General features: G+C 47.2%; 2 protein-coding genes across 2 annotated transcripts in view; one reads left to right on the top strand and one right to left on the bottom strand.

The window, feature by feature from the left end:
• Window positions 1-21,883, bottom strand: part of mcf2l2 (MCF.2 cell line derived transforming sequence-like 2) — a gene marked incomplete at both ends in the record, with an annotated part of 89,139 nt that overhangs the window by 22,484 nt on the left and 44,772 nt on the right. Inside the window, 3 exons of the mRNA XM_084436220.1 lie at window positions 19,618-19,706; window positions 19,847-19,950; window positions 20,252-20,435. Coding sequence (XP_084292346.1) covers window positions 19,618-19,706; window positions 19,847-19,950; window positions 20,252-20,435 — 377 coding nt within the window. The remainder of the gene's footprint in view (window positions 1-19,617; window positions 19,707-19,846; window positions 19,951-20,251; window positions 20,436-21,883) is intronic.
• On the top strand, window positions 8,208-9,356 carry b3gnt5a (UDP-GlcNAc:betaGal beta-1,3-N-acetylglucosaminyltransferase 5a; the record flags this gene model as incomplete). Its single annotated transcript, XM_084436221.1, has 1 exon — window positions 8,208-9,356. One exon carries the CDS (start codon window positions 8,208-8,210, stop codon window positions 9,354-9,356), a length of 1,149 nt encoding a protein of 382 aa, XP_084292347.1.

Genomic DNA, 21,883 nt, shown 5'->3' with positions numbered 1-21,883 from the left:
TGTGTGTGTGTGGTTGTGTGTGTGTGTGTGTGTGTGTGTGTGTGTGTGTGTGTGTGTGTGTGTGTGTGTGTGTGTGTGTGTGTGTGTGTGTGTGTGTGAGGTTGCTGATTTGATTCAGATGACATCCATTCCAATGCCCAGTCTGGCACTCCCTAGCCTGCCTCTCTCCTGCTGGCTGGCTGATTGGCCCTGGTGATATGACAGAGTCTCAGGGTAAACGCACACACACACACACACACACACACACACACACACACACACACACACACAAAGAGGGTGGGGGAGGAGAGGAGAGGAGGAGGAGGAGGAGGAGGAGGAGGGGGAGAGAGACAGCCAGGGAAGGTAAAGGGGCAGAGCTTCCACCTCCAGCGCAGTCTTTTCCTCCCCTCCAACGCTCGCTTCCTCCCTCCCTCTCCCACACACACACACACAGGACAGCCAGACAGCCCCCAGCCCCGCTGCAGTCACCCGCCGGCCACGGCTCAGGAAACTACTGGCAGACAGAGAGAGAAGGGCGGGGGGGGGGGGGGGCAGAGAGAGAGGGGCGGGGGGGGGGGGGCAGAGAGAGAGAGAGGGGGGGGGCGACTGAGAGAGAGAGAGAGGGGGGGCGACTGAGAGAGAGAGAGAGGAGGGGGGGACTGAGAGAGAGAGAGAGAGAGAGAAGAAGAAGAGCGTTCAGCGGCAGTTAGTGTAGAGGAGACTCGTTGGACCGTACTTTTCTTCTGCCAACACGTGGACTGAAGCCACTTCCCCAGCCCGGTAAGTGATCCAAGGAGAGGAGGTGAAAAGGGAGGTGTGTGTGTGTGTTTGGGCAGGGGGGGGGGGTTGGATGTGTGAACATAGAGGAGGGGGTTGTCGTTGTAGCCGGGCTGAGAAACTGCTTATAATACCTTACGGTGCTGAAAACAAGGGGTGTCGGCTTTCAGTAGACAGGTTTGGGAGAGAGAGAGAGACCGAGAGAAAAGAGAGAGAGGGAGAGGAGAGAGAGACACACAGAGAAGCGTGTGTGTGTGAGCGGTGTGAGAGATAAGGGGAAAAGTTGAGCGCCGGAGAACATTTGCTACGGACACGCTCAACCCATGGTGACGGCGAGGGGGCTGGGGAATTGACACGGCGCTTGCGGCTAGCCGGTGAGGATCTGTCAGCCCGGCTAACGGTAGGTCTGGTCCCCTGCGTGGGGGAGGGGGGAGAGGGCAACACCCTTCCATGGAACATAAGCCACCTGTAGCCAAGCTAGGTTTAAACAAAAGACAGGAAATCTGAGTTGGTGGAACTCTTGACTAGTTTTCTTCGGAGCACACTAGAGACCCAGAATATCAGTCAAGAGCTTGTCTAGAATTTACTGTTTTACATTTTAGGCGACATCCACTTTGAGATGAATCCGCTGTTTTTTTGTGTGTTCTTTTTACATTTCTATTTTGATTTCGTTTTCAAATGGTCTGGTTTTGTCGTCTGGGACTATCGTGTATTCCTGTCTAGAACAGCACAGTGGACACTGTGGACACTGTACAGTATGTTATATTGTATAAAGAGGGGACCGTATATGTATAGCAGATGAGGACCATCACTGGCTGAGATGGGTGTGTCACTGGGATGAACACTACGCCAAATATTTAGTGTGTGTGGGTGTGCTTATTTCACCCAGTACAATTAAACCTTGAAAAGTCTCAAAAGTACAGAACTCTGATGTAAATCAAATGTGCCTGATACTTTTTTAAGTATTTGATATGTGTATCTGACCCGATCTGGTCAGGAGATGTACTGGTTCATAAACCAGCATTCTGTTTCTATCAGTTTCAATTCTGGGACTAAGGGCTTCCCTGGAACAATTATTTATTTATTTTCTTCCCAGAACTGCACTCAGACAGCCATAATGTGCTTCAGAGTGCTTCGACTGGTAAGAGAATTGTCATTTAAATGGCCGGTATGTGAGGTTTGACCCTCACGGTGAACTAGGCAGCTTTGGGTGATCTGTTGCTGAAACCCTGAAGATTCATCCTGAAGATATATGTTCTAGACAGGAGCATTCCACATTCTCGACATACTTCAACACAAATAGGCCGTTTCAGATCATCCAGAGAACAAACGGCAGTTTGTAAAACACAAATTATATACAGAGTAATCAGGTGTGGTCTCAGTATTGAAAAGGAAGTTCTGCATGTAGCGGTTACAGCAAGAGTGATCAGCGGGAGGCGAGCCAAGATGTGCACTCCATGCCATGCTGACTGTCATCACAGCTTAATGTGTGAGAACTTCCTTTCAACACTTAAAAACGTTTTCTCTGTTGGTGGTTAAAATGTATAGCCTATAGTCTATGGAAAGTGAGTGGTAGGCCTATACGTTAAACACCTCCACAAACACTGTTGACTGGAATGCTATTTTAAATATTGAGAGGGTAGGCTACATAACAAGTTGTTATTGAACAGACAGCGTACGCCTCAGGACAAAACGACGCCTAGTCCTCGTGTTCTACAGACATAGGCCCACCTGAGAGGCCGTGCTCCATGTGTGCGCCGGTGTCAGAGCGCCTCATTGTTGAGGTGCGCCGGCGCCCTCCACTCTCTGGCCGTGCTAAATGTGCTACTGCGGTGCTATGCACCTCTCGGTCTTTGTGAGGGGCTTGTACCGAGCTCAGCAGTTCGCTCGTTCAGCTCTGCTGGGGTAAAGCCCCTCCATTATGAAACTTTGCGCTGGGTCGGCTTTTGCATTCATTCGCTAACAGATGCTGTGGGCCCACAGCGGGCTGTCCCGCGGGGCTTTGTCTGGTGGCGAAACAGGCACGTGTGGCAGTGATGTTGTCACACACAGGGCTTCACTTCACCTCAGAGGTCTTCTTTCAATAAGATCAGTTATGAACTGTCACTAGGCCACTTCCTGAAGTGAATGTTTATTTATTTTATGTAGGCCTGTATTAAAGGCTACTATAATTTTTTCACAGCTGCATTGCTGGCGATATTGCTTCAATTATTTCACTTCATGGACTCATATATTGAAATAAAAGAGTATTATCATACCCTATGAGTATTGTGCAATTGGGGGTATCCAAAACCTGATGCATTCTAGCATCCTCTACATGAATGCGTTTTCTGTTGTCAAGCACTGATGGTTGTTTTACGTCCATATGGACACTAACATAGTTATGAACACGAGCCCTGTTCACGGATCAAGAGGCGGGCCTAGAGATGTTTTCCATCTGTAGGATAAGGATATAGGACATGCAAACTGAACTAATCCCACTTTCAGTATCCTCTTCCTCTCTTCAGGAAACTAACTAGGCACATTGCTTAGTCTAAGGTAGGGGTGTGCCGGGAGCCCACTATTTGTATTTGTCAGCCGTAAGTCGGTTCAAAACTGTTTAAACTGAGGGGAAATGTCATTTCTTTAGCCTAATATTAATTGGCATTGCAATTGCTGTGCTTTCAATGCATCAGAATTGCTGTTTATATATATTATTATTATCAGTAATTATGAAGTATAATTCCTCCTCCTCATCATCCTGTATGTTTTTATTTTAACACACTATGAAGTGTCAGAACCCCACCACCACCCTTAACTGGGGGACATTCTAAACTGAAAAACATTTTTGTAAATCGAAATATAGGCCTAAGTCCTCATAGCAACTTTGCTAGAACAGCTATAGTAGCTCTATTTCTCCCCCGTGTCATAATATCTAATATATTATCTGCAACCATGTGACACAGGCAGCGTGGTGTACTAGTAATGGTTTTCACAAACCCAGCAATAAACATGTATTACTATAAATATAATTGAAAATATCAATATTTTACACTCAAACCAATAAACTAAACTCTAAACTAATACATGCCTATGTTGTAGGGTTTGTGTTAGTTTGGACCCAAATGACTGGACTCAGGGAGGTGGAAAAAAGGTGAAACCCATAATGGGTGATTTATTGAGAAATAGAGGGGGGGGGGTAGTACTGGGCAGCTCTGGCTCAAGCTGAGCTGGTAGGCGTGGGAGGGCTGGGCAGGAAAAGACGGCGGCTAAGCAAGGCGATGATTCTGGGACAGAGGACACTAAATAGGGTATTGTAGTGAAATTATTCTTTTTTTTCTTTTTTTTTCTTAAAAAAAAAATTCTGTTTAAATAGTTTATTATTGTTATATCAGAGATAAGGACTTTGATTATAGCCTATCCTAGGCCTACACTAGACTACTCTGTTGTGCTGATAGCTGAACGGCATGGATCAAACATTTGATCAGTTGTGTTTCAGTTGTTAAAATATACTTTCATAATTATTTCATATTTCAAAATCGCCGGATTAGTGAGAGGCTGAGCATGCGTAGCTGAAATGGCTAACGTTAGCTAGATATACTACACTGAGCTAACAAGCTAGCTACCGGTCCTCCTCTGCTCAAACAAACGCTACAGTTCACTTCACATATTGCAGCAGGTAGGCTACGACAAGAAAACAAAATCCAATAGCTGTCTCAATAAACCAGTTAACTAGGGACAAAAGCCCTCGGTGCTGCTTACGTTCGTTGCCTGATTACTATCTGGCTCCTCGATCAGCCGCTCCAAACCTTCTCCCCCTCTCAGCGTCGTCTAGACGTCTAGACAGACAGCAGGTGCGAGACCTCAGTCTCTCTCATGGATATATTCATAGAACTCCCTACTAGGTCTCTCTCATGGATATATTAATATAACTCCCTACTAGGTCTCTCTCTACCTCGTCTTCATGTCAACAAGCAGACAGAACGTGCGCGTATCGCTCGCTCATACAGTATTTGACTGTTCTCCCCCCTCCCGAATATATATTTTTGTTTTTACAATATTCGTACGAATTTACTATTCGGGAAAAAGTTACTATTTGTGCTCATCCGAATACCGTATTCGTATTCGGGCACACCCCTAGTCTAAGGTAGCCTACAGAGGCTTGGGCCCTTATTTCTATTGAGATACATATTAGTCATAGGCTGCCTAGGCAACAAAATGACGAGTTGGGAATCCTCCGTAGGCTAGACCAGACCGTCCCATTTCACAAAACGTTTACATCCGGCCTACCTGGCCTGGAGGACGCGACCTACGTAGACCGCGTAGGCTGCGACCTAGGTAGGATGCATGGGGTAGGATGCAACCCTTGAATTGGGACAGACCCAGTAGTCTTGCATCAACGCTTCGGAATTTTCAGTGGAAATTCTCGCCCCTCCTTTCCTCGAGGGGTCACAGGAGGTGAACATCTGAGTTCCCTCATGGGAACTCGCATCAATCTGCACCCGCCATCAGCGCAGTTTGGCTAGCAAATGATGCATATAATGCATATAGCCCTCCAACTAAACGCGCCATGGGCATTCAAGCCGGGGGGCACGTGTACCATCACATTTTTAATATCTGGAATTTTGTATTTTTTGTATTACTTTTAAAAATGTATATAATATATAGTGATCATTTTATATGAGGAGTCAAACGTATTCTTCTAATTATGTAATATATCATACCTCACCAAGTCCCACACCCCCTTTCTCTATGGTATTGGTTTCTTCCAATAGTTGCAGGACGAAATCGGTGCACATTCTCAACAGCAGGTTCGCACCGGACTGGTAGCGTGTCTGAAATGGTTAGTAGAGCATCAATCCCCTTTTCAAACGTATGAATGCAATTAGTTGTACACACGTAATTGCCCCCCCCCCTTCCTCACAGAATTTAGTCTTAAGGCTCCTGGCTCTGTAACTGTAAATCCCTCACACCAGACTACCTGGGTAGGGATGCAGTCGTTGGAGATGTGCCAATCCGTGCCTTTTCTGTGATGTCGAGCTGATACCGTGACAGCAAGTCTTGTCATGCTCTCTCTGGACAGATGGATGATAGAGCATTGTATTTCAGCCAGAGGCTAAGTGGAAACATTCTAATAGGTCTATAATAGGGTAAAAGGAAAACTTGTTTCTGAGAAAATGAAATTTGTTGTCCTATTTTTCGGGAAATAAGATGATAATCTATTCTCGGCGAATAATGTGACTCAACAGATTTGCTTGATCCGGGCTGCCTGTACAGCTGCAGGCAAAACAATATTGGGTCTGAAGTCACTGACTTCCTGAATTGCACTTGCTACACGTGGTAATTTATAAGCTTGACTCTCGCTAAACATCTGAACGCCGCATATGAAATCGCGACAGAGGTCATGGTTCTATTTTGTAGATAAGAAATGTAGATGTTTTGGGAATTATTTTGTACATAGCGATTTGAGTGATTTTTCTAGTCCGTCCAACTTCTTCCTTCGCTCCGGTGAGTAGTGTATTTGCGCAGGTGATGTCTGAATGCTGTCCGTGCTTGCATTTTCTAGTAGACTATTCGTCTTTGGGTTCGCGGATTTTTAATAAGTTACGATTGAGGCGCATTCACAACTGTCTTCATTCATTCAACTCACTGTGTGGTTGCCTTGTCTTTGAGACTTCTCCAATCAGACAGGTATAGGGCGTTAGGCAGTCATATAGTCTACAATTTGTGTAGACCTACATATAACCAGGCCAGGTCCAGTCTGGCTTATGTGCGTGGCTGGCTTGTTTCTGTTCAGGACTGGTAGGACGGAGTCATGCCACTGAAATAGCTGTGAATTGAAATGACATGAAATAATGTCTGATAAGTTAAGATAGGTCTTGTCGCCTGGACACATCAGTTCCAATGCTTCCAATGCTAATCCAGCACGATAAGAGTAGTCAGTTAGCTCATGAGCTCACAACAACTAGCAGCAGCTTCCATAACATTAAAGGTAGCGGTCAGTGGCTAAAGCAGTTACACTGATGATAACATAAAGTCATCCCCACCAGGAACCCCGGTCTCCTGGGTGGGAGTCCAATCCTCTCACCACTTCTCTACTTGTGCAGTGGAGATCGGCGGGTGGGTTTTGGTGCCCTTCTTCCAGTCCCTAGTGTAGGTTGGGGTTAGAATATGGGTTGGGTTTGGGACAGGATCTGATCTATAAGGCAAGGGGTAAAGGTTGGAGTGAAAGGATGAACATGTGGAGGTTTGGGGTATAGTCCTATAAAGTCATCCCCACCGGGTCTTCAACCCCAGTCTCCAGGGTGGGAGTCCAATAGTCTCACCACTACTCTAATTGTGCAGTGTAGATCGGCGGGTTGATTTTGGTGTGCTGGGACTACTGCCTCTTGTGGTGCCAACAGAGAAATGCAGGACAATATTGTCCGCAGTGACAGAGGAAGGACTGCTAACCGGACAAACACTATACTAGGTGCACTGGCTTACAGCCATGCACAAAAAAATCCCCATCTGACTGGAATAGCCTGCTTGACTCTCCGATCCATCTCCTCACTGCACATTTTTAGAACATCACTATTTGCTCATCTGAAAATAATTTGTTCTTAATTCTTTCTAAATGGTTTGTGTGGTGTGAGTGTGTTGGGGGTCTAGGTGACTGTTGTATGTGTCTATGTGTTTCTATAATTTTCTTGCGATTTTGTTGTATTGCTGTTGTATCTGTGTATGTAATCAGGTGATTAGTCATTAGGGTTTAACTTTCAATTCTTCTTCTTCATCGTGTGGGTTCATTGTTACGTTCTCCTCTCTGCTCGGGGCCGGGGGGGCTATCCTTTTACCACCCCGAGCCTGGGTGAGGGGGTCACCCAGGCTATATATATCCGGGCACACCTCCAGGAGCCGTGTCACTGTCAATCACAACCGTCAGGCCTCGCGTTCCGTTGGGTGTCCGATATATCGGACAGTCCTGGATGACGCGGTCTGCGGTTTGTTCCTTTGCGCCACACTCGCACGACGCACAGGGTACCAAGCCCCATCTGTGCATCGATGAGCGGAAGCGTCCGTTATCCTTCAATAAAATTCATCATCGTTCTTTTTCCTCTCTTTTCAGATGTCATCCTGCACGGTGAGGTGACTGTGGACTGGACCCTTGAGGTTAAACTACCTCAACATGACAGTCTCAATGGCACTTCCACACTAGGGAGGGGAAGAGGAGAGGAGGAGGAAGAGGAGGAACTGAAGAACCATTTCCCTGAGGGGCCCCATGTTTCTAGTGGGGTCAATATGATGGAACACAGACACTCCCACCAAACACTGTGGATTAATAATAGTACTTCCTGTGAATACATCATCCGCCTATCAGAAGTCTCGACCTGCTGGACTTGACAACAACAGAACTACGTAAGACTACAAGCCAACAGGCAGAGAGAGAAGGGACGGGAGCCAGGGACAGACAGAGAGGCCAGCCAGCCGAGATGTTCATGAACTTCCGTCGCATCAGGAAATGTCAGTTTGTGCAGCTGGCGACCGCGTTCTTCGTGGTGTCGGTGCTGATGGTGTGCTGGGAGCAGCTGGACCACCACGTGGTCAGCCACATGCGCTCCTACTCCTACCGCTACCTGGTCAACAGCTACGACTTCATCAACAGCAGCTTCGCCCTCGGGGACGCCGGGCGGGCTGAGCGCCGCTACCTCCTCAACCACCCGCGCCGCTGCGACGACGCCGCCGACATCCTGCTGCTGCTGTTCGTCAAGTCGGCGCCGGAGAACCGCGCCCGCCGCCTGGCCATCCGGGAGACCTGGGGCAACGAGAGCTACGCCAAGGCGGAGCTGGGCGAGGACGTGCGCGTGGTGTTCGCCCTGGGCATGAGCGCCAGTCCGGACGCCGCCCAGCGGGGGAGGGTGCAGAGGGACCTGGAGCGGGAGGACCAGTCGTACGGCGACCTGGTCCAGCAGGACTTCCTGGACACGTTCCATAACCTGACCACCAAGCTGCTGCTGCAGTTCCACTGGGGCCACGCCTACTGCCGACACGCCCGCTTCCTCATGTCGGCCGACGACGACATCTTCGTGCACATGCCCAACCTGGTGCGCTACCTGCGCGGGCTGCTCCCCCCGCGAGGGGGCGGGGCTAAGGACTTGTGGGTGGGCCACGTGCACAGGGGAGCCCCGCCCGTCCGGCGCAAGCAGAGCAAGTATCACGTGCCGTACGAGCTGTACCCGTGGCCCTCCTACCCGGACTACACCGCCGGCGCCGGGTACGTGGTCTCAGCCACCGCCGCCGCCAAGATCTACCGGGCGACGCTGGCGCTCAACGCGTCCATGTACATCGACGACGTGTTCATGGGCATCTGCGCCAACGCGGCCGGCGTGGTGCCTCAGGAGCACGCCTACTTCTCCGGGGAGGGCAAGGCGCCGTACCACCCCTGCATCTACGAGCTCATGATCACCTCGCACGGGCACGCCGACGACGTGCGCTGGCTGTGGCGGGCGGCGACGGCACCCGGCGTGCGCGGCGTGTCGTCGGGGGCGCTGGGGAAGCTGTACTGCACGGCGGTGAGAGTCATGCTCTTGTGCAGGCCGTACTACCAGAACACCTACCCCTGCACGGCCGCCTTCTCCTAGCGCCCCCCTCCCCACCCCCCTTGCGTGGCCCCCCTCCTCGTGGACTGAACTTGTCGTCGGGCGGCACAGAACAGAATGTGAAAGATGGCTCTCTGTGGTATTTCTTATTTTTATTTCAGTGTTTGCATCAGGTCCTGATTTTTTTTTTTCAATAAAGACCAAAGCCATGTTCTCAAGCACCTGTACTGCTCCTTGTCTGGCTTGTAACTGTTAAGTCAAAGTCAATTTTATTTATATAGCGCATGTTCATGCAAGCAAATGTAGCACCCAGTGCTTTACATAATAAATAAACGCAGAGTTGATATGCTAGTTCAGCTATTGTGTGTGTGTGTGTGTGTGTCACGTGTCTGTGTGTCACGTGTCTGTGTGTCTAGTGTAAAGGTAAACAGGCTAGTGCTCTATTAACATGCCATCAGAGCCACAATCTCAGTCACACACACAGACACACACACACAGACACACACAGTATCCTCCTCTTGAGAGCCGCCATCTGTAAAGGGAAGACATTCTTCCATTCTATTTGTCCCTGAGGAGAGTTGAGATATGTGAATTCTGCAGTGCAGTTTTAAATGAAGAGCGTTACAGAGGTCTGGGTTGATCCTGTGCCCTAGCAGTTGTTTCGCATTCTCACAAACAGAATTTGATAGTTTGAAAAGACACATCCTATGTGGCACATCTCTTTTCTGTAGAGCTCACATGTACAGTAACCCTACCTCACCTTTCATGCTGTACTGTAGTTCTTATTCAGCTGTGTGTGCGAGCGTGCGTGTGTGAGTGCACACACGCGCACAGAGCACCAGTTCTTTTTTTCTTACTGCCTTTTCACTGAAATCACTATAAATCAGCTAGTAAAACCACTGCGCTAACAGCACCAGTTCACATTCTCTCAGTAGTAACTTGCGCTTTAAACCAACTGTGGTGACTTGTCACAGTTGAGGCCCGGCCCAGCGTTCCACCCCGTCCTGTTCGTCTGCTTCTCCTCAGAACCGGTTTGACGCCGACGGGCGCAGCAGACCGCAGGTGAAACACTTCCTGTTCTGCCGTCACACAATCTGCATCCCACTACATCCTGCCATAATTAAACAACACCAGATGAGGTCAGCCCCCAGTGTCCTGTACACACACACACACACACACACACACACACAAAGCGGTGCAGTAGCTAGCACTGCTCAGCATGATTAGCTGTTACTCGGCAGGCAGGAATTTAATCCGCCTGAAGGAGTGGGGAGGGAGGAAAGGAGGGATGGAGAGAGGGGGGGGGCTTCAGTTCCAACTTGTACATGTATGACATTTCATTTGATCTCTGTCCATAAAGACTGGTAAATGTGAGCGCTGAATGTGGAGGATGAGTGCCAGCCGTACGGTGGGTGGTCAAGCGGGAGCCTCTCGGCTGAGCTTCCTTAAAACCCAGTTGAACTCGGGGAAGGAAGTAGTTGTCAGGCCGTTGTAAGTGTTTACGGAACAAAACATCCTCATTCTGTGTGAGAGTGTGAGTGAGTCAAGTAACTTTACCGATGTGACGTTTTGTGTTATCGGTCGACGGTAGCCTACACAGTGATGTGCAGAGCCCCAGAGGCCCCTCCTCCCCTCACCCATCATGCCTGGGGAGGGTCTGTCTGTGGTCTGCTCTGGGGACAAATTACTACCAGACCGACTCTCTCTCTCTCTCTTTCTCTCTCTCTCTCTCTCTCTCTCTCTCTCTCTCTCTCTCCCTCTCTCTCTTTCTCTCTCGCCTTCTTTCCAGACAGTGTGGTTTGAATGAAGAATGCAGAGTGAGGTCAAATCAAATGTAGGAGGGGAAAAAAGTCTAGACCTTATATGGAAATCATTTTACTGCTGTTGGGTTGCATCCATTGGCTCTCTGAAACTCAGGACAGTGTTGTGTGTTCGTTAGAAATCGTTACAACACGATATTCTGTGGGTTGTCAACTTCTGCTTGTTTTAACAAAATTACTTCTTTTTTTTTACAGTTGCATGCTGTTCTGTGGCAGTTGGGTAACAGTTCCTCTTATTTGAACTGAATGAAAAGACTGGTAGGCCACAGGGGGTGGGTTCTGATGGCGGTATCATGGCGAAGGCAGCCAAATGTAAATATCTGGGAATTCTGTTTTATTCGAGTTTGTCCAGTCACGGCCTTGTCCTGGGCTGCAGCCAATCTCACCAGAATTTAGTGGAGGTCAACCTCACTTCAGATCAAAGGGTAGGATTGGCTTGGTTGGTTGGTTTAGTGACATAACATATGTGTTTGTAGTAAACTACTTTACAATAGACACTGCTACATGACTGCACGGAATTAGCGCAAATGTGTTTCTGGTATGTAGCCTACCCGACTACACGACATACAATGACACAAACGTTTTGCCAACACATTAGCCTATACAACCGTAAAGGTAAAACATGATTAAAGTGCACAGGGTGCTCTACAGCCATGCTTGTTGTCAACTGAGCCATCTTCTTGTGTGAAAGCGAAGAGGTGAATTGTGGGATGTCCGAGCTGGAAGGGGTTGTATTCGTACCCTTGGTGAAGGGAGTGAAAACCAGGGATGAAGAGATTGCGAACGTCCCCTCCCCTCGCTTAAATCAAACAGAACTGCCCTTCGTTTGGTGAACTGCCCTTCGCTTGGTAGCCATTTATCATCTGGGCATTTTAGGATTCCTTCTTCAAGCAAGGGAAGAGAGCATGAAGAAGCAAGCACTCAACCAGAAACGGAATGCACCCCTGGTGTCTCTGAGGTCAACCCAAGGGTGGCCTCTCTTACAACCTAACATGGGTCTGGTTTATCTTACTAGAGGTCAAGCTAACTTGCTGAGAGTGAGGGTCTAGCTCAGGGGTACTCAAATACAAATCCTACCCCCCCCCCCCCATCAGTTCTCACACACACCCAACAAAGGTGAATTAAACCATTTCAATTTTTGTCTCCTCCTCTCTTATCTCCTCTTGTCTTTCCTCTCCTCCTGTTTTATCTTCTCACCTTGTAATAGAGAGAGAAATTCAAATCTATCTTTATTATTTCATGTCTGACCTGTATTCAGAACTTATGTGGATGTGGGTTTGTAAGAACATAACCAGCTTATCTTACTGGAGGTCAGCCTAACTTACTGAGAGTAAGGGTCTGGCCTGTCTGTCCTGGGCCCGTGTTTGGCAAGTGTCTCAGAGAGGGAGTGCTGATCTAGAATCAGGTCCTGGCCTGTCCGTCCATCAAATGTAGAGAGACCTCACTCTGCATTCACCCTATACCTAATTATAGTCAATGTAGTTTGAATGAAGAATGGAGAGTGAGGTCAAATCAAATGTGGGAGGGGGAAATGTCTAGAGCTTATATGGAAAGCATTTCACCGCTGGTGGTTTGCATCTATTGTTCCTCTGAGACAGAATTTATGGGAACCCACACACCATGGGTCTTCAACTTCTGTTGTTTTTTTTTTTTTTAATGAAATAACGTTTTTGGATATGTTGCATGCTGTTCTGTAGCAGTTGGGTGACGGTTCCCCTCATTTGAATTGAATGCAAATACTGGTAGGTCACAGGGGCGAAGGCAGCCAAATATAAATATCTGGGAATTCTGTTTTATTTGAGGCGTTTGTCCAATCATGGCCTTGTCCTGGGCTGCAGCCAATCTCTCACGACCGCCAGAATCTTCCAGTTTTAGTGGAGGTCAACCTAACTTCCTAAAGTAAGGGTCTGGGGAGCATACAATTCCATTTTAGCACACCCTCTTCCAAGGGCGTAGGTTTGGTTTCAACATTGGTAGGGACCATATAACAGTGTAGCCTGCATACACAATACAACTTGTGAAAAGTTGCAGTTGCAGAAGTCCCTCTTGAAGTGGTTCCACATCTGAAAACAGACTTCATGATGTGTAGAAACATGGTGTATAGAAACACTGGAGAAAGTTTCATGCTTTAGTCATAAAATGCACAATACTTATCTGCCGCACTATAACTGCTCCACTAAGGTGGCGCCCATCTTGAAAAATGGTCGCCATCTTGAAATTTCAAGTGGCTTCTTGTCAAGTGACCCATGGAGACAGCTCATCACAATTTTCATGCTTGTATCACCACAGCACCACTATATATGCCCCCTGCAGTCAAAATAGACTGAAGCGCCCACCATTTTGATGGCCATTTTGGAAAATGGCTGCAACACCCGTAAAAGGTCATCATATTATCATCATATTAAAGAGGCATGTGAAAACCGCAACAATCCCTCGCCCTATGGAAGCACAACTAGCGATTCATAAAAATAGATTGATGAAAACAACTATTTCGCGGCAGAAAATAATTTTTTTAGAAGCTGCATTCTCGGTACCCCGTCCGCTGCCATCAATCACATGGATATACTTGGCTCGCGCTGGATTTTAAATTTCTTCTACAGGCCTCCGAATTACACCAAAGAGCCTTCTCCTTTCCTCTCCCTCTCCTCGTCCCCAGCAAAAATTGTTATGCAGGCTACACTGTTATATGGTCCCTACCAATGTTGAAACCAAACCTACGCCCTTGCTGCTGATCTTCAGATCCAACGAAAATGCAACAATCTATCTCAGCCAAATGAGCCAATCAAACATGAGTTAACGGTCTAATGTAACTCCGAACATAATGCAAACTAACTCACTCAAAATGGTACGGCCAATTCTATCCTTCCAAACTATGGGAAGGCCATCTAAATGATCTAATCTGCACTTAAAAGATAATGCGAACAAGGTTGCTTAAATGTTGGTAGGGACAATTTGGGCCTCCCTAAATGTTGGTAGGGACATGTCCCGACCGTCCATACGCAAACCTACGCCCTTGCCCTCTTCCCTTCTTCCCTCCTCTAGAGGGAGAACCCTCATGAAGCTCCTCTGATCAAAGGGACGGGGCTGAGGAGGAAACGGAGCCCATCATAATGGAACGGCCCTTACAGCCGCTGCTCTCTTTAACGTCCTCATCGCCCTTCATAGCGACTGAGGTGAAGTTTGGGGTGATTCCACTACATAAGAGTTACATTGTATGCAAAAATAAAGTATTGTTCTGTAAAAAAGAAAAAAAAAGAAGAAAAAAAAAGGTTTGGAGTGCTCTCAGGGTGCTCTCCAGCCATGCTTGTTGTCAACTGAGCCATCTTCTTGTGTGTGAAAGTGGAGAGGTGAATTGTGGGATGTCCTATGAGCTGGAAGGGGTTGTATTCGTACCCTTGGTGAAGGGAGTGAAAACCAGGGATGAAGAGATTGCGAACATCCCCTCCCCTTCCTTAAATCAAACAGAACTGCCCTTCGTCTGGCGACCTGCCCTTCGTTTGGTGGTTCAAACAGTAAAAAGCCAACTAGGAACTAATGTTCACAATGTATAAGGGCGTAAGACTGAACTACAGTATGTATAAAATCCACCGTGACTATAAAGCTAGCACAAACTCAACGCTAGGTTGTCTGATCCGACTACACTGCACCGCTGGTGTATGTCTGTGACTGACCCAGGTTCCTGTCTGCTGTTGGACTCAAAAAATCTTGGGTCTGATCTACAATTCTGTTCCGGCGTACTCCTTCCTCTCCTCGGACATTGAGTCTTCAATACCAAACCTCCATCATTTATCACCTCTCTTACAACCTAACATGCAGACAGTAAGTGCCTGGCCTGGGGCCTCATTTATCATTGTGGATATACCCTTTTTCATTTACACCTGATTTTTGTACTTGCTTTTCTCCGCAAATAATGTGATGTATCATGCCAAAACTCGATGGGAAATATTGTGTATATCTCACAATATTTAACCAAATCAGAAGTGGTTCGCACACATCCCAAAATAATTAATAAGGCAGGTGCTGGACTAAAAAAGCATATGTATCAAAGAAAGTAAGAGTCCGCACACTGTAGCTCCCATTAAGATTATTTATGGACAAAAAATATATAGAAGTGACGTTTCGAGCGACAACGCTCTTCCTCAGACAACTCACAATATCTCACAATATTTCCCATCGAGTTTTGGCATGATACATCACATTATTTGGAAAGCAAGTACAAAAAACAGGTGTAAATGAAAAAGGGTGTATCCACAATGATAAATGAGGCCCCAGGCCTGTCCTGTCCCGTGTTTATCAAGCGTCTCATAGTAGGAGTGCTGATCTAGGATCAGGTCCTGGTCTGTTTGTCGCATTTTATTCACAAGGCTAAACTGATCCTAGATCAACACTCTTGTGTCCTCCTCTGGGACGCTTGGTACTGTAAATACAGACCCTGAACCACAATGGGAACTGTCTCTATTGTAATGTAAACACAAAGATGTTTCCAGTGCAGCAGGTGTGGGTTTCACTATGGTGAGTTGATCACCTCACTAGCCATGTTTCCATCCACACGTTTTATGCGAATTAAGTAATATCGAACAAAAAATGCCTTATGGAATCAGTAAAATTCGATTAAAAATCATGAAAATCGACAAAAAGTTTGTACTGTCGATCTCATCGGATTTTCTCTTGTTCGATAAAAGTCTTTTGTGATAAATGCTTTATCCGATTTAAAGCTCTAGATGGAAACGCACGTTCACCGGCTTTATTCGCATTCATATTTTTAGCGATCCTCACACAATTCGATTGACAAGTGGATGGAAACATGGCTACTGAGACCACCATCACCAGCCACAGGGCTAGTTTCACTGAAACAGACTAAGCCTATAGTCTAGAGCCCATTAACCACCTCAGTGGAGAATCTGTATTCACACATTTTTTCTATGTGTGTCCAGGACAGCTGGTGGATGATGGATTAGGCGGGAGAGAGAAATGATGGTCAGATTTATTGGGTTTCAGATTAACAGTCTGGAGTCAAGAGTCAGAGGAATTCCTCACTTCTGTCCCAGGGACTCACCTGGGTGCTACAACACTCAGCCTGCAGGTCCTACCTCCGTCACACACACGCATGCACTCGCACACGCACACTCACACACGCGCACGCATGCATGCACACACACACACACACACACACACACACACACACACACTTTACAGTCTTTATATGTGTTAACAAGAAATTCTTGAACACAAATAATAGATGGACAAGCTTTGGGAATGTCACACACAGGCACACACACACACACACACACACACACACACACTGATATTCTCCTCAAGTCGGCCATGAGAAGGAGAGATAGAAAGGGGAGGACCAGGGGGGAGGACGCAAGTGAAGAAGATTTGGGCGGCCATGAATCAGTAATAATGATGTTTTTGCTGTACAGAATTGGGACAGGCCTGCCTGCCTAAGAAACTGCTAAAATAAGAGTTTCCGTGCTGATGTGAAGTGTGAGGGTTAGGATTAGGGTAAGGATGCACAGACACGCCGAAATAATGAGCAGAGAGGAGGCGATGGCAGTGCTCCCAGAAACATGTGATGAGAGCTGTTTCCTGTATGAAGGGATCTGTTCTAAATGTATCTTTTCATTTTGATGCTACAGTCCTCTGGGGGATTACGCTACCTGCAAGCTTACATTCAAATCAATAAAAAATGTGTTGGTCTCTGGGTCGTTTTTGTCACAGGCTAGACTCATGCCCATTGCCCATCAATCCTAGAGGGACATCTAGAGGTCCAGAAGTGTATCTTCTTCACTTGGCAGGCCAGGCGAGGAGAGCTACCCTTGGACCGAACTGACCCACGGGAACAGTCTGGCGGAGGCTGTCTATGTGTACTGTACACAACTCAGGTCAGAGGGTAAGGGTTACATTTCACCCTGCAGATACCTGCTGAGACAAACATCTGTATTAGAGGTGTGTTGTTGGGAGCCTCTGTGGACTGACCCCATTGGCCAGCGACTCGAGCTGACGGTCATCAACACTCATCACTGTGGTGAGTCGAACTGAACCGACTCTGCTTCGGGTGAGTCGAATCCAGGAGACCAGTGTTTCCAAAATCTAATCATACAATATGGGCCAGTGGATTAGTATGCATTTTAAGTATGGGGTGTGCCATTTTAAGTATGGGGTGTCCCATAATCTTGGCATGTGGCTTAGTGAATCATAACTTATTAGTGTGCCACAAGTACTATGACATTATAGGTTTAGTGTTCTGAGTGATATTGTACAGTAATAATAGTGCTTTGATTTAGCTATAGTGCGTGCTTGACTTAGAGATATGTTATAAATATAATTGCCATTGTGGTTTAAGCAGATAAATTGAGTGCTGTGATAAAATATGTGAGCTGTAGAAGAAGGAGTAACCGACATATAGCCTCCAACCTCAGAAAATGTGACTTTGCACGGCAACTGTCCCCCGTCTTACTGTAATTAGCAACCATCTGTGTGTGCTGATTTTGTCCTTCTGCTAATAATAGAGAGTTCCAGTCAGGACAGATGAGGCCAGAACAGCAGACACACGGCTCCTAACGCAGTCAAACGGTCGCCTACTTTAGTGAAGAGTAAGCATTTTTAGACACTCATTTTTAGACACAAATAGATAATACAGCTGGGGATAGGTCCGGTAAGTGCATGGTACCTCTTTAAAACAGTGTCTGAAGTTAGAAAATAAAAAAGATATTCTAATTGCTAAATAACCACTGATACGTACAATAGATAATTGAATTAATAGATTAGCATAACAAATAAAATAAACGCACAACATCACTGACAGTTTCCCCCTGAACCCACGCTCATACACCATGACAGAGAAGAGGGGGGGCAGACACAGTCAGTTCTTTGGCCTACGTGGTTCAAACATGCATCCTCACAGTAAAAAAGACATAGAGGCAGATGGAACACCTTCAGAGTGAGAAAGCAGCCCTGGAGAGCAGAGAGGCGGAGATATCTACAGTCTTGGCATGGCCTGTGGGTCGGCAATGGATGACAGACCTAGGTCTGGGTATCCTGTGCTAGGTCTGGGTATCCTGTGCTAGGTCTGGGTACCCTGTGCTAGGTCTGGGTACCCTGTGCTAGGTCTGGGTATCCTGTGCTAGGTCTGGGTATCCTGTGCTAGGCCTGGGTATCCTGTGCTAGGTCTGGGTATCCTGTGCTAGGTCTGGGTATCCTGTGCTAGGTCTGGGTATCCTGTGCTAGGCCTGGGTATCCTGTGCTAGGTCTGGGTATACTGTGCTAGGCCTGGGTATCCTGTGCTAGGTCTGGGTATCCTGTGCTAGGTGGAGACGGCGGATGACAGAGATGGTTGAGACACAGGATACTGATGGCACGTGAGGCCCCGCCCTCTGAAACGCCCCACACAACACAAACACTGGGAGGAGCCCTGAAGCATCAAGTTCACCTCATACAAACACCACTCAACTGACAGGTGGGGCGACTGTAGCTCAGTTGGTAGAGCGGGTCGTTCAGTGATCGAAGGGTCAGTGGTTCGAATCCCAGCTCCGACTGTCCACATGTCGAAGTGTCCTTGAGCAAGACACCTAACCCCAAATTGCTCCAAATGAGCAGGTTAGCACCTTGCATGGCAGCTACCGCCATTGGTGTGTGAATGTGTGTGTGAATGGGTGAATGACAGGCCATTGTAGAGCACCTTGAGTGCCGCTAAGGTGGAAAAGCGCTATATAAGTGCAGTCCATTTAGCAATTTAACATTTACAGGTGGCGGAAACGCTACACAGCCTTTGCTACCTGGCGTTGTGCCCAAAGACGGAACCACCGCCGCCTCTGTCAAATTACATAAAACGAAACAAGACGCCAAGAACGATGCAAAGCTCAAGGAAAGGATGACTACAGTATGAGGATAAGGACCCAAGACCTAAAGACTCGATGGATATCCTACCCCGGCCAAAGAGGGGACAGTAACGGCTTCTTCAAGATGGACACACAAATTAGTCTTGGTGCAAGAAAACAACAACAGAAACAACAAACACGCTGTCATACGCAGCCTGCCGCCCCAAACCCCCGAGGGCCTTCTTGTTCTTTAACCACCCCAAATGTAGAGCCTAAGCAGTATTGTTCTGTGTTAATGAATACGTTTAGTAGAAGCTTTTCCATGTAAAAAATACTACTACTATTACAGCTGCCAAGACTCTTATGAGAGACAGTGTTATCAGATATGGGACCCCAGGAGGACTGGACAGCAACGGAGGTCCCCACCATCGTATGGCCGTGAGGGCCACACCTCAGCCCATATGAGGGTTCACCTGTTCACCAAGCCTAGACCCAAGGAAGAGGGGAATAAAGGTCTCCCTTCAAACCTAGAGGGACATCTTGAGGTCCAGAATTGTATCTTCTTCACAAGGAGAGAGGAGGCAAGGAGAGAGGACGCTAGGAAACAAGAGGCAAGGAAACAAGGGCTATTTCAGTCCAATCAGGAGGGGTGTTCCTTACCTGCGTCTGTTAGATAGACTTTCCTCCGTCTCATTGGTCACCAGAAAATGGGGGGAGCCTCCCTGGCTGCCCTCGTGCATCACCTCAATCTAGGGGGTGGAGTCACAACATCAGATGTGTGTGTGTGTGTGTGTGTGTGTGTGTGTGTGTGTGTGTGTGTGTGTGTGTGTGTGTGTGTGTGTGTATACTCAGTAATGAGCCTCAACACACAGAGCTTCAGGTAAGTCACCTTTATGCCACCTTTGGCCTTGCGGATGTTCTTCTTCTTGGCGAGCTCGGTGTCGGCGGGCGGCTTGGTGGCGCTGGAGTTCTCTGACAGCCTTCGAGTGGACGCTGGAAACAGGTGGAGTTTTAATATCCAGCATTCATTCAGTACTCACGCATACACACACACACACAGACATACACACGCACGCACACACATTCACACACACACACACACACTCACACACACACAAACACACACAAATGACTAATTTGCACACACACACATACACACACACCCGCACACACACACACATACACACTCATATTAGTGCAGACACGCACAGATGATACTAAAATACCCTCATACACACACGCACACGCACGCACACACACACATACACACACAGATAATGGTGTGGTGTCTTACGGGGGGCAGGTCCGGGGGCGCGGGGGACCTTGGGGGCGGTGCGTTTGGGGGAGGACTCTGGGCGGGGCGCCACGGGCTGGACAGGGCGGGTCTGTTTGGCGGAGAGCTTCTTCAGGCTGACGTGTCTCTTCTCGAACATCTCCTGGACGTCCTCCAGCCGACGCAGAGCCTTCTGGACACTGACCTGGAGGGACACAGGCAGAGAGAGGGGGAGGGAGGGCGGGTTAGGGGACATGGATATCAGGTGGCAGGTCCTGGTCTCGACAGAGGAACTCCTACTTAAATGTCTGGTACACAAGGCTGGTTAAGGGAACAGTCAGAAGGCGACTGTAGCTACAGCACACTGGCAGATACACAGACTGAACATCAGTACCACTACTCAACACACTCACAGACTATTGGTTAGTTAAGTCATTGATTGATTGATTGGTTGGTTGGTTGATTGATTGATTGGTTGATTTATTAATTGATTGATAATTTTACTATTTGGCTAATAAATCTATTAGCCTGTAGCCTGCATTTAAAGTACCCAGTCCTTCTGTTCTACCATCTTATTCTGGATATTGTTAACTTACACTGACATCTTATTTCTATTTTTATGGTGCAGCCCGAGTCCTTATTTTGGTTGGTCTACTAAGCTGCATATAGCATACTGTAGATTAAATTATCTCTTCATTACATTACATTACATTACATTACAGTCATTTAGCTAGCAGACAATTTTATCCAAAGTGACTTACAATAATTGCATTCAACGTAGGTAGTCAGTGTACTACTATTTGCCAGAACAACACAAGTGTATCTCCTTTCTAACCAAGTGACTAAGAGCATAATCTAGCGCTTAAGCCAAATGGTAAGAGTAGCAAAATATATATACAATAGGTGCTTAAGAGGGAGGATTGTGGTAGTACTTCTTGAAGAGGTGAGTTTTGAGCCTGCGGCGAAAGATGGGCAGTACGTAAATAACTCTGCTTTGTTGTTATTCTGGTTGAGCAGCTTATTTAGGAACACATTGTACACACAGACCAGGCCCTGATCAAGCACAGCCTATCAGGGACTAATGTCTAAGGCATGTCCCAGCTTGTCAAACAATAGAAGGACAGAGGTTTGTAATGGATTTTAACTGATCTAGTCAAAAAGGATTTACCAAGATTCGCTCAAACAGGTTAAGTCTGGTTTATTGAGAAAACATACGAGCGCAAGGACTTCAGGACAACGCACATGAGTGGTTGATCCAAAGAAGTCCCGCCCCCTGGTCTTGCACTGATTTATATTCAAGCAAAACACAGGTATGGCGCTCCGGGATGTGATTGGCTAACCCATTGTACGTCATATTAAATGGCAGGCGTCATCAACAGTGGTCGAGAATACAGACACGTGACATTAGAAAAGGCGGTGATTTCTTGAAGAGACAAAGGGACAAAGGATGGTTATTCTGGAGTAGACAGATTTCTAGGTGTGTTGACCTCCTGGAGGTCATCCTGTCATGAATTGGGTTAGCACAGCTATGTGAAAGGTTGAGGGAGGTGGTGAATTACAAAAGGAGGTGATGAAACTATATGACAGGTTACATTCATACAGTATGTGGATACAAAGTTGGAGCCAGATATGAATTCCTTCATTCCCTGCCTG

This window comes from Borostomias antarcticus, assembly GCF_949987555.1.
Source record: "Borostomias antarcticus genome assembly, chromosome: 3".
Classification (NCBI taxonomy): Eukaryota; Metazoa; Chordata; class Actinopteri; order Stomiiformes; family Stomiidae; genus Borostomias; species Borostomias antarcticus.
The sequence above is the reverse complement of the archived record's forward strand: the minus strand, read 5'-3'. Positions and strand labels throughout refer to the sequence as shown.